Consider the following 13,182-nt stretch of genomic DNA (forward strand, 5'->3'; position numbering starts at 1 on the left):
CAATTGTATCTATCCCTATTTAATATCAACTGCAGCCGGGTTTCTTGTAGTCCCTTGTCGGTAAATCGTAGCCTTGTCTGGATAGCGAAGTCACGGCGGGAGCGGACCGTCAAAGCTATTTTAAACAATGCTCGACTCCAAGAAAGCAACACGTAACGCGAAACTACTAGTCGGTGTGGTGTGGGCTTGAATAAAGTTCTAAAAGTGAATTCTGCGGCTACGGCATCTTTTCTCAAGATGTAGCCTCGCTCTGAGTGTATGTGGTTGACTTGAGGTTGTCACTTCTATTTGCAATTGACTACGGCTACTGAGCCCGCGGAGCTTAATAGGGAAACCATCCTTGGGAAAAATGTATACATTCCCTGATTTTTCGAAATCTCCCATCAGCTATACACCCCCCTTTCATCCTTAAACAGTAACAAGACGTTAAGAAGATTAAAACCTCCCACTCCACTATCTCGCCCCGAAATTTGCATAATCTTGTTGTGGCAGTTATCACGACACCATCACAGATGTACCAGCTCGGAGCGAGCTACCGGGAAGTCCCGAACCACAGCTACGGTAGGGGTACTAATCCCTAATCCCCGGAGATAATTAATCTGGCTGCTGGTTTTCGTTCGGCTGATTATCTGCGTTTTGCTGGATAAGTGGATTGTTGCCAATTATCCCCCACCTCCTTAGCAGGCCTAGCGAGCTTATTACTGAGTACTTTTTCTGCTCGTATGTCACTTCTAGATTGTACACGGTTTCTTGTTAGGCGGATTTCGCAACGGGAGGCTATAAACATTAGCAATAGCACAGCCATCGGCTCCGTGTAGTCTGAAATGTAGAAACTTACGGAAAAATAATACTGAAAAAGTTTGTGCTGGTGTACTTTGTCGTTGACAGTATAGTTATACCAGTATGACTACCAGTAGTATATATACCGTAGTTTTACGTCGATGAAGATTAGACATCCAGGTAATAAGATACACCAAAAAAGCAATTACTCAAACAACTGGATATGATTTTCCAAAATCATATCCAGTTGTTTGAGTAATTGCTTTTTTTGGTATACCGTAGTTTTGATTTCTTCTTTTCCGGAAATGTGATGTAGAACAGAAGTAGTTGAAGATGTGAGTGAAATACTCTCAGATGAGTATCAATATGTATAATAATTATGGTTTCTTCTTGTCGCAAAAATGTTCTCACATTCCTCACTTTCTGGGAACTGCTGATTCGACAGATTGTGTAGAATTTCTGTGGAATGTTGTTTGTCAACGCCACGAATATCACACCCAAACAACCCACTGTGATGATGATGTACTAAGCGATTTGTTGTTTTTCATGCAAAAACAGCTCCTTCGTCGACTTTGTTACGTTTGGAAATACAACAGACCAACTAGTCACCCCAAATAGTCGTGGGAAACCGGCGGAGAAAGTCGACATTCGGCGCTCACGTATTGGTATCTGCTGTTTTTTAATTGTCATTTACGTGTTTTCTTTCTGTGGGGCCGGAGGGTCAAAGGTGCCGCCCGGCTCACCTGTGGAGACCGTTGATTGTTGTTGGATGTTGTCGTTTTAACCATTGTCTGTGTGTCGTCACCTGCTATGGACGCGTCCCTGTGCGAGCATCAAAGTACCGAGTAGTCTAGCACCTGTCTTGTCACCAACCGCGACTCGCGCCAGGCGCCAAAATCAAACTTTGGACCAGACGAATGATGACAATAGGAATACCGTAGCCTCTACCAGGCCCCGCGGATGGCCGGAAAAATAGTAGAAATTGGCCAAAGAATAGTATGCTAAAGCCCCTGTCACACCTCCTTGGTCACACTTGTGCGTATATCCGTTGCCGCGTGTGAGTTGCGCATTCACATTTTTTCCATACACATTCTCAATCGATCTGTGTAAGTTTTATGTACGCCGGCATGCGCACAATATGGCCCAGTAGGCATGATAGTTTGGGGTATGAACGAAATAACGCTAATACGCAAGACATACTTTATAGATATTTTTCGATTATTTTTATGTATGTGTGAGGCAAATCTAACATCATGTAACATATGAATAATGAAATGTGAGTCACACATTCGTCAAAATAATCGAAAAATTCCACAACTGTTGTGCGTACGGCTGCGTATTGAATTTTGTCCATACGCAACTCACACGCAACGGGTATACGCTCAAGTGTGACAGGGGCTTAAGGGGTCGGCTACGGAGAGAGGGTCCAATATGCCATCCAAACTGTAACTTCTATGATCTTCTATGGCGGACTAACTTCGCTCGCATGTTATCCGTCTATTTGGCCAATTTCCACGATTTTCCCAGCGTCCTGTGGAGCCTGATAGAGGATATGATAGGACGGCGGTCACCCCTCGGCTACGCAACTCCCTCGGCTACATAACTCCCTTGTGTGTGTCCCCCCCTCCCCAATATACTGTATATGCCGCCGTTCTAGGAAGTCTGCGAAGGAGGCTAGATAGAGGCTAGGAATGCCGAAGTCTCCACCAGAATTCTCCCGGGGAAGTTCGAGTAGACGGAATACTAGTAACTATATCACATTAGTCTGAAAACAAAACAAAAAGATTCGTCCAAGTTTGATCAGTTTCAATATTAATAAGCCCCAAGAGTTTGCTAGAGACCATCGAGTAGCCCCAATGTCTTGAGCGGCTTAAGCCAGGAATAACAATCTGCGTAGTAAGCAATGAGACTTTTTTCAACCTCCTTGATTGTAAATGAGTAAGATATATGCTAACTTTAGTCAGAGAAGAACTTGAACGTCTGTTTTACATCTCTAGCTCTGGATTCTACCAGTTTCACGAATTCAAGTTGTAAAACTAAAACGACGCCTGGGGTTCTGGATTTCTTTAAGCGCTCGACAAAAGCCTTTTCTCCGTCCACGACGCCATAGAATATATATCCTTGGTTTAATGTAGCTTAATTTTAAGGCTCATGATGTCACATCATGAGTCCTCATGTGGCCTAGTATTGAAGTAGAACCGATTTAGATCAATATCACTTGCGATTTCGCAGGTACTTAACTGTTATTCTGCACCCACATTTTTTGAGCGGAAAGCACATATTATAACCAGACACAACTTAAACGCGTACAGTATACGATGTGATATGTTAAACAAGAAAATTATTATGATATTTGATTTGAGTTATCTATTTGGCTGTAGAAAGAGTACAACCAGTTATGATATTGAGTTGGAAACTGTTATGATATTGAGTTGGAAACTGTTTATTAGGGCGCTAAAATAACATTGGCAAACTGTTCTTTTCTGTGAGCATAGTATCAAAACATAATCAACAAGAATCTACCCGCACCAAAAAGTGTAATTGGCTTGCCAGCGAACAAGTATTAATATTCCAGTCGCCAAATTGCCGCCGCTCTTTACCACCAGCCGCCATAGCTCAGTTGGTTAGAGCGCTGGTCTAGTAAACCAGAGGTCATGAGTTCAACTCTCATTGGTGGCTTTCTTTTATCAGCCTTTCTAATGCTTTGATTACGTAATCTTAATTTGTCCTTTTATATTATTTTATACAACCCAGCATCCATTCCCTTTTCGTAATACTTCATTTTATGTAACAATGTGTTCATGTCTACTTTATGGTATAGATAAACGACAAATTAGAAAGCCGACGGGGAGAGGGTGCACGACTAAACCATGTATAAAAGTGAGGTTAGAAGTATATAATTGTAGAAAAAAACAAATTTTAAACCTTCAAACGACTTTTCGTGACTCTAGGTGTTCGGACACAACACGGAAGTGTAGGAAAGCTTTGTAAAAAGAGCTAAAAAAGAATTTGAGCAAAATAGCCTTCAGAGAGATTTGAACTCTCGACCTCTGGTTTACTAGACCAGCGCTCTAACCAACTGAGCTATGAAGGCTCATGACAGCGCCGTCCTGTTAACAGTTTTTATACTGTTCTTCCAAGTACACAGTCGTAATTAAGAGTGTCAAAATAAACATACACTCCGATACAATGTTCTTATTTCATTACGGGGTTTTAAAAACTGCAATAATTAGGTAATAGTTTCGTATTGCGACGTACCAGAAAGATTCACTGTCAGCCATTAGTAGCTGCACTTTGCAAAACTACCGCATGATGACGCTCCAACATGACGCCATGCAGTAGCGACCTCTTGCGGATGAAAATTAAGATAGTCTCTTGGTTGCAAGAATTAAACTCAACGTCCACAACAGTATGGTAGTTTTACCAGCCTTAAAAAAAAAACTGTTTTCAACGAAACATTCGTCAGAGCAGGACAGTCCCACTTTTCAGTTATCAGTCTGTTGGGTAAGTAATTTTGATTTCTTTTCAACTTTTAGACTATTTTAAAGTTATCAATGCGTTAGATAAGAAACAAATTGCTGGTCTTTCAAGTTTTATTGACGCATGTATTCTACATGTGCAGTAAATTACTTGAAGACGAACATATTACTAACTTGAGGTTATTGAAATAAAAGTAACGTTAACTGTTACTTTCTATAAAGAAAAATCAAACTTTGTGAAATCAAAGTGCAAATGAATTTGTGAATAGATGAAGAAAAAATCTTACATTTGCTGCAGTCATATGTCAGCTTATTTTAGTGCACGTTTGCCCTGAAATATTGTCATATCGTTGGCAAATGTTCAGACAGTAGTTTTCCACAGTGGTAGTTTTCCTATGATACAAAATGTTGGAGTTGGCGCAGGCGCACACCACACCTGCAGCAAAGATGGCGGACCGGGGGTGAGCAGGACAAGTCGTCGCCGATTCTCCCGCAAACAAAGGACTTTTCTACCGGAATCGGAAACAGGACACCGCTAGACGGCATGGAAGAGATAGATCAAAACATCGACCCAGAACTGGAGGTCAAGAAACTTCAGGATCTGGTGAAGAAGTTGGAGAAACAGAACGAACAGTTGAGGAACGCCCGGCGTTCGGGACAGTCCATAACGGACTCGCCAACCAAGCAGCGCAAGATGACTGCAACTCAGCAAAAGAACAGGGAGCAGGAAATCAACAAGAAACTGGCCAACGTGTCTCTAGACGAAGTGGATTTAGTGAAGATCATGAGCGACGACGACGAAGATGACGACGAAAAGGAAGATAGCTGGTAAGTTTTGGGGTTCTAAAATTCTGTTGATTCGATAAATATTTGTAATGTTTTGCTTTACTTCCGGTGTTGGGATGCTTTAAAATGTTCGTCTTATACGGGACCCAGTGGACATAGTTACTGCGTAACATCATTTCCTCCACAGTGTCACAGATCATAGACATATATTGTACAGGAAAGAGTCAGATTAGATCAAAAGATGCCCCGATATCGGAAGGTTCGACTGTCAGATTTGCTTATGACGTCAACACAGACTGACAGAGTAGCTTTCACTGATGTCATGATCCGCTCAGACTATATTTGGGCTGTGATGTCTCGAGTTTTACTACACAACACAAACAACACAAGATGCAACATACAAGCAAAGTCATTTCCATACGCATCATCATATTAAATACCATTCAATTCTGTGAAGTCAGGTAAAAGGTCTTTATCATGTGGGACATTCAAATCAGCAATACTAAATATGCTATATAGATTACAAGTAAAAGTATCCAACATATAATTTCTACAAAATACAATAATATTGTCAATGACTTGGAGGTCAGTATGATGACGTTATAGACACAGGTCTTTTTGATGATGTAACTCTATTCGACAGTGCGTAGGAAGCGGACATGCCTGACAGTTGTACCAGCTATTGTTAGTAGAAGTCATGACCTTGATGTTTCATATAACACACTTCAACACTGATATGTCCTTGCGATGTTGACAGGTCATGCTGGTTTCAGTGGTCGCCTATATACGACTTGCTAGATAATGTATGCTTCTTAATATTTCCCAAGTTCAAACCAGGATGGCACAAGGGACATGGACTCAGAGTCAATTACTAGTATAATAGATATAGATGTCAACATATATAATCAGATAATCTTGCAATACTGTTAATGTTTCTGCATTCTTTTTTATTGCATTTAACTGTTTCAATTTGATATTTTAGAAATGGGCATTGCTCTTTTCATTTCATGCTAGGCAGATATATTGAATGAGACGACATGCTAATCTATCAATAACAACAGCAACTTGTTTTGAGTATGAAACAAATCATTTGTTTCATACTCATATTATGAAGCACAAAGTAATATTATATGTTAGAGTCACAAAGCCTTACAATGAATGGCTGCCTTGCCTCCCATTTCTAGATTGCCAAGAGCCCTGGGGTTGGCAATAAAACTTAGTACAGTAGCTTATCATTCTCAAGCTGACAGTGTCGGATATTGATGCTAGTGGAAGTGCTGTGTGGTGAATATTGGCTGATTAACTCATGACAAAGATTGGTAGGAGGGCTTTCATTATCATCAATATCTAGAGCCTATCAAATTGACCCATTTTTTTTATCCTACTACTTGTAACTAAGTAAAGGTCTTATCAAGGTGCTACAAAAGAATACGACCCTCGCTTTTTGTTGGATCTAACTGGTTGTTTCTGTTTCTAATCAGTAGTTTGTCAAATAGTTCTAATCAGATTTGTTGTGTGTCGTAAGTAGGAACTCCTTGTTGTCATTGCACATTTGCATAAGGTTTCATGTGTTAATTGGTGTGTAGATAAGATAATGAAAGAAGACCCACAGGTGAAAAGGCTGACAGTGTTCGTAATGAATAGATCCATTTTACACAGAGGGAAGCCAGGCTGAGATTGTATGCAATGAAACAAAAGTGACTGTAACAGCTGTTAGATATTGGTAGAGTCGGGGTTCAGCTACAGCTTTAAGCTTTAATAGTTAAAAGTGACAGTCCGTGGTTTTTTATCAATGGTCGAAGTCTATTGCCCTTATTTTTTTATTTAGTCTTTTTGACTACTAGATACAGTGTATACTTGACTTCGCGTCAAACCATGGATTTTCAAACAAAGATAAAACATTCTGGTTTTCTTTATTATGATCCTATCCAGTTGAGGCCGCATAAATTTGATAACTGCGTGAAAAAATGAAGATTTTGAACCCGGCGTGCGGTGGCGATGCGGCTTCTACCGGCGCGCCGTGACCGTTATCGGCAGTGTTACTGTACTCGCGGGACCGAAAATCGTCTGGCCGCGACCGCGTTGGACAGGTGGCCGCTATAGCCTAATTCTTAATGCTTATGTCAATGGGAAAAATCCAAGGGACCGACAAAAAGTGACCACTATGGGCAGGTGGCCGCTATGCAAAGGTGACCGCTAATACAGGTTTGACTGTATATGGCTGTCCATTTTTGCATGGGTTGGTATCGTGGTATGACAAATCCACAATACTTGTGTAGTCTTGCTGGATGCTGTAATGTTTCTTGCTTGATCATGTTGATGTGGTTCAAAACACATGATTGTTGGTAACAACGCAACCTCCTTGGCATAGCTAGAGTAGAGTAGAGTAGAGTAGAGTCTTCAGTCAGGTAGGATGCTTTACATCCAGTAACAAGATAAGCTTTCAAATTTGTTCAATAAAGATTGAATCATAATGTGCTGTGGCCTGTGGGTGTACAAATTTGCCCCGTATCCAATGTCCATTGACAACAAACATGGCAACATCACTCCTATAGTCTAGTCCAGTTGCTGGTACAGTACATTTTAAAGAGAAATGTGTCTGAGGTACAATGTCCAGGGTGGGCTAAAGTTCATGTTTTCTTATTGACCGTTAGGGTTGTGTGAAAGTCTCACTGAGAGCCTGATCCATCATACATGTGTAGTTAGCCTAAATAGCTTCATTCCCTTCATTTCATCTGGCAAAATTAGGCCAGGAGCAAATTGGCTTCATCACTCATGAAACAAATTGTGATGAGTATTGTCTAATATCAGTAACTGCTATGGCTTTATTACTCTTTCCACTAAGACTTCTATGGCGCGTACATTAACCACGTGTAGGCGCCAGCAATTTCTTTTCTGTACTTAGTGCATTTCTGCCAACCATGCCTAGACAAGGCTACAGGCTACTCCCAATGTTCACCATATTCCATCTGTTGACCATTCTCAATGTACAAGTCAGATTTCCTCCCTAGGGTACAAGTTGGCCATCTGGTGTGTCTCAACACAAATAGGCCACAGCAAGTTCATTGCTTGGATTTCTTTCCTGAGCCTACTGTAAAAACAAAAGAAATCGTTCATGAAGGTTACAGATAATTTTTTATTGTTTTATTGTATCTTTAGGCCACACCAATTTAATTTCTTGGTTAACAGATTTTTTTTTTAAATTCTAGCAAAAAAAAATCATGAAAACAGAAGGCTGGGGTAAAAACTTGCACCTGAGTCCTGACCCTGATCACTCCCTGAAATTGTGCGCACCATAGTACAAACTTTTCTCTGAGATTTTGTTTTCCTGTTGTTTTTCCAATCTAGCATTTTTTTAAAGATTCCGTTAACCAATAAATTAAAATGGTGTGACTTTATCTACCATAATGATATTAACCCACCTGCCATTTGATACCCAATCTTGTTCAAATATCACAATGCAGTTTGGCAAGATGTACCCAAAAGTTTTCTTATATATATATATGTGAAATTATATGTTAAATATTAGGTCACTCACTTAGACTTCTATCAATTGTAGTCAACGACTGTTAAAAAGGAAATCTTTCAAAACATTTTCCTTGTGGTTAAAGTTTGATATGTGGAACCGATGTTTGCATTGGCCAGGCCTAAGTGTGTCCCTCTGCTACTGCCTAGTGAAAGTGAAGTCAACACAGCAGCTGCTGACAGACACATGTGTGTACCTGTTTGTTGTTGTCTTGTTTCAGCATTGCAGAGGTGCTGAGAAAATAAAACAGTCACCCTGATGTTCAGTATCCTTGAGTTATTGTCATATATTCAAGTTTTGTTACTTCAATTCGAATTGTTTAATGAAAATATGCAGATAATGTTGATTATTTCAGTTTGACCTCTGGCCTCTCCCGATTATCTTTAGTTTTATTACACTTATTTTTGTTTACTTTACTTTACTTTACTTACCTTATTTATTGTATAAGTTTTGTTTCTGTATTTGCTTTTTAATGTTCGGACTCCAGGAAGAATAGTGTATCACTAATGGAGATCCTAATAAAACAAACAAACAAACAAAGCCCTCCATAGTATCAGTAGTACTCTGATTGAGGAAATTTATTTATCTATTTAATATAGAAGATGGTGACAGAACTGATAGTTGATCTGTTCTTCCTCATGTGTTATGTAAGTTCAGTTTGGTTCATCTATCTGGACTGACACTGTGTACAACGGCCTCGGTGACTCCCTGAAGTGCATAACGGATAGAGGATCACTATTTTGTGACCCAATGCCCGCTTCAATCAATGAGTTTCTCATCTCCCCAACTCCTAATATCATGTTAACATTACATGACCAGCTAGCGAAAGAGCCATAAAATTGTATACGTAAAAAATAAGTAAAATATCTTCTGTACAAATGTTTCAAGAGAATAACACACATATCTATTCTGTGGTCCATACAGTACAAATTTATTTTACTCTACTCTACATGCTATGAAAGAACCACTGGTTCAACATTGCTATGAATAATGCAACAATTATTTTGCAAATATAAGTAGAAAGTCTTGTTATCAATATCATGCATACATCACAAAGATCGTATGACCATATAACTGTACATGTATTTCAATATGCAGAGGAATGCATTGGATATTTCAGATATTACATTTATATACTGCAGTAAATACAAATCATAGAATATTGAATTTGTGCCAGACACATTGTACCAAAATAAATAATTTTGAAATAAACAAGTACTGCAAGTCAAATAGATGCAAATTGCCATAAGTGGCAACATTACACACCCATTTTGCTGTGACAGTTACAAAGATTACGGATGAATCATACAATAAACCACTCTGATCTGATATCAGCAGGCTGCTAATTATGATTATGGCATGAAAAAAACAAGGGAAACAGCCTCCCCTGGGTGAACCCTCATGGTGGTGATTCAGACATCAACATGACAAATCAATAATATTCATCCTATTCTAATGCTTCCAACCGTCCCAGGATATCCTCAGCATTGGGAGTGTTGCACTGTGCAGAAAGATTGGCTGGACTGAAAGATCAGATATCATTGTGTCACACTCAGAGAGATCATATCATCAGACAGATTGATTGCTTAAGATAATCAGAAACATTGGCTGTCACATGCAGAAATATGGACTGTCACTGTCAGAAAGATTGACTGTCAGTCAGGTCAACCTTCAGAAAAAAAGCCCAGTAATTTGAGTAAAGCACCACTATGCCTCGGCTAAACCATAGCTTTTTGCATCTAAACATCATAAGAAAATCTTATCTTTAGGTCTCTCATGCACATACATGTACTGACTACTGTTGACCTGTTTTATCAGCGCCATATTTTGATGACAAGGCATTCAAGTGCTACTTGTCCCATCTGCTATGTTGATTTTGATTCTAAACACTCTTCACTTTGACATCTGCTGTTGTCAGTGATGTTGCTTGATCTGCATACTGAATAGGAATTGAATTTGAAATAGAGTCCTTTTTGCTGGCAAAGTGAAAGCAAAATTATGACAAATTGGTAGATGTTTAGTGAGGAGACATGCTTAAACATGTTTTATCACTACTGCAGAGAGCTTGTTACTGGAAATGTGCCCATCGTTGCGCACAGAATCAATCATACTATAATCATAGAGGGTTTCAGCTCATAACCAGTTACAGCAGTGTCGTATCATGCTTAGATGAGTGTATATTAGAAACTATAATTATTACAGTGGGAATTTCAATAACAACATCAGAGATGTAGTGAAGGATGTTAGTTGCACAGGGGAAAGATGAAGGTTTAAACGAACATTCATCTGTGGTTTACCAGGAGTTGGATATGTACACTGTATTCCACCGACAGAACCTTCCGTTTTTCTTACACAGCTTCAAAGTGTTTTTGTCAGCTTGGCCAATCCTTGGTTGCAAACCGTGCTGTTACATATTTGAGTACTTGTGTACATGATATGTGTGGAACACTTTGACATTTTCAATTTTCTCACCGCACCTTGTTGAGAAAACGATTACCCAAGAAGTACGTGACTCTGCAATATTGGATGGTCACAGTATTTTACTGTTCAGAGCGTGCCGTAAATTTCATCGGCCATTAGTCGAAGAAACAAACACCAGAACTTTCCTTCCAACAACAGTAGAACTATGGAACAAACTTCCAGAGACAATACATGTAGTTACCACTAGAGATAGACAGAAGTTAAAAAAGTTAATTATTTCCTCAGCGCACACTGACAACATTCTATTCTAGTTGATATGAATGAAAATAAAAACCCATCTCAGATGAAATGGAAGAAATGGCCATGTTGAGGATGAAGCATGACACTTTTTTGTTAGCTACAGCTTGCATATTTCAGCAGAGCACGCCCGAGCGCCCTCCTCTTCTTCAGAAGTGTGTTGGGTTATGTCACAATCCGAAAGTACAATGCAACTCTTTTCCAGTCGTATGTTGTCTTAATTGTGCCTGGAATTACACCATAACTTGGTACTAATAAGCCCTGGTGGTAACAGGTACACCTGTTATCCCACCTGGTTACACCTGTGAGGCTGTTATCACTGCTGGTCACGAAAGGTGAACTACCTGTCTTCCCAGCCAGGAATGCTCCTCACCTGTGTGTGTCTAATGATGCAGAAAAAGTCGTTAATGTCCTGTTGCATTTTTTTTCAGTCAACGCAGTTTGCTCACCTGGAACATAAGTTACAAAGCAGTATGATTATAGCCTGGAATCCAAACCTATTCGGCAAGACTCGGGAGCTATAATATCAATAGGTTTGGATTCCAGGCTAGCATGAATATTGTGATTCTATCTTATGATTAACCTTCTCCCTGTTACCTAACACTTTACGCTATTTCAAATCAGTGCCCAAAAGCTGCCTTATGATCTGGAATATATTCTGAAACTAGCTAGTATTTTTTCTTTTGTTATTACATTAGTGTTGTGATAAAGATATACCGTTGCATAGATTACTGCTCTGCACCAAAATTGGCCAAGACAAAAGCACTTAGCCTGGCGGGCTCCACCAGCCCATTCTTCACATTGCTGCGTGTCAGGGACGCTCGCTCAAACATGATTCATGTTAAGAGCTGTGTCATTGAAAAATATTGTTGTTGTGATTTCATCTTGCCAGGCATAATTATATATTCATGTGCTACAATAACCTTTGTCACAATGATGTGATGACCTTTAATAGTTTGTGACAGTTGGTATAGAGGGTCCTTTTCTCATTCGTTAGTTTCAGAGGCAACATGAAGCACCAGCTATAGATAGAAATTTTATCATAACTCAAACCCCTGCCGACGTATCGAGCCATTCCTGGCATGGTTAGTGCAGGCCTCGGTGCATCTGTTCTTACCATATGGTTGTTTTAACATAATTCTATCACAACAATGATGATGAACGTTGGAGAATGAAATACTGTTACTATCAGACCACAAGAATTATATATGTATAAAGTCACTGGACCAAATCGCTGTAACAGTATAGAATGTAATTTTATTTCCAGAGCTTTATTAGCAGTTGTGTTTGGATCTAACATTACTGTTCCACAAACCCCTCTCCAATCAGTTTATTATGTTCTATATAGTAATTTGAGTCTAGGTACCTTCGCCAAGAAGGTTATGTTTTGCACAGCATTCGTATGTGAATGCCAGAATCGATTGTCTTCATATTTGGTAGAAGGGTAGGTCTTGGTGAGACCCTTGGTGAGACCTCGAATTCGAAATGATTAGATGTTGTAGTGCTTTCAAGTTGAAACCAATAGAGTATGAAATCCACCTCAAACACGTTGTACTATGAAACACCAGCCAATCAGCATGCAGCGTACTTGTCTGTTGTGTCAGCATGAGCAGATACACTGTAAGCTCAGTAGAACAAATCGATGAGGCCCTCAGCAGAGTAGAAAGGTTGCTCGCTGGTTAATTGGACCCTGGTGGCGAGGAATTTTGCATGCGTATCTGAGGATAGGTGTACGTGATGTCCATATTATGTGTTGTGCAGGTTTGTCATATTACATGAAGAATCATAGACGGATAAGTACATATAGGTACTGAAAATACTATTATCAAAGCACCATGATTCTGCAAGTGAAAATCCAGGCTAGATGTTTTGTTATGAATCAACATTTAGACC

The 13,182-nt window shown here is 39.6% G+C and overlaps 1 protein-coding gene and 2 non-coding genes across 3 annotated transcripts in view; 2 read left to right on the plus strand and 1 right to left on the minus strand.

Annotated features, from left to right (window-relative positions):
* Positions 1-3,385: 3,385 nt before the first annotated feature.
* Positions 3,386-3,459, plus strand: Trnat-agu (transfer RNA threonine (anticodon AGU)). The gene has a single exon. It is a non-coding gene; the product is annotated as a tRNA-Thr (tRNA).
* A 341-nt stretch (positions 3,460-3,800) lies between these two features.
* Positions 3,801-3,874, minus strand: Trnat-agu (transfer RNA threonine (anticodon AGU)). Its single transcript has one exon. It is a non-coding gene; the product is annotated as a tRNA-Thr (tRNA).
* Positions 3,875-4,665: 791 nt separating this feature from the next.
* Positions 4,666-13,182, plus strand: part of LOC136437267 (serine/arginine repetitive matrix protein 2-like) — a 39,511-nt gene continuing 30,994 nt past the window's right edge. The window contains exon 1 of the mRNA XM_066431749.1: positions 4,666-5,087. Within this exon, the coding sequence (XP_066287846.1) occupies positions 4,804-5,087 (284 nt within the window). The 5' untranslated portion in view covers positions 4,666-4,803. The remainder of the gene's footprint in view (positions 5,088-13,182) is intronic.

The sequence above is a fragment of the Branchiostoma lanceolatum genome, chromosome 6 (genome assembly GCF_035083965.1).
Source record: "Branchiostoma lanceolatum isolate klBraLanc5 chromosome 6, klBraLanc5.hap2, whole genome shotgun sequence".
In the NCBI taxonomy this organism is placed as follows: Eukaryota; Metazoa; Chordata; class Leptocardii; order Amphioxiformes; family Branchiostomatidae; genus Branchiostoma; species Branchiostoma lanceolatum.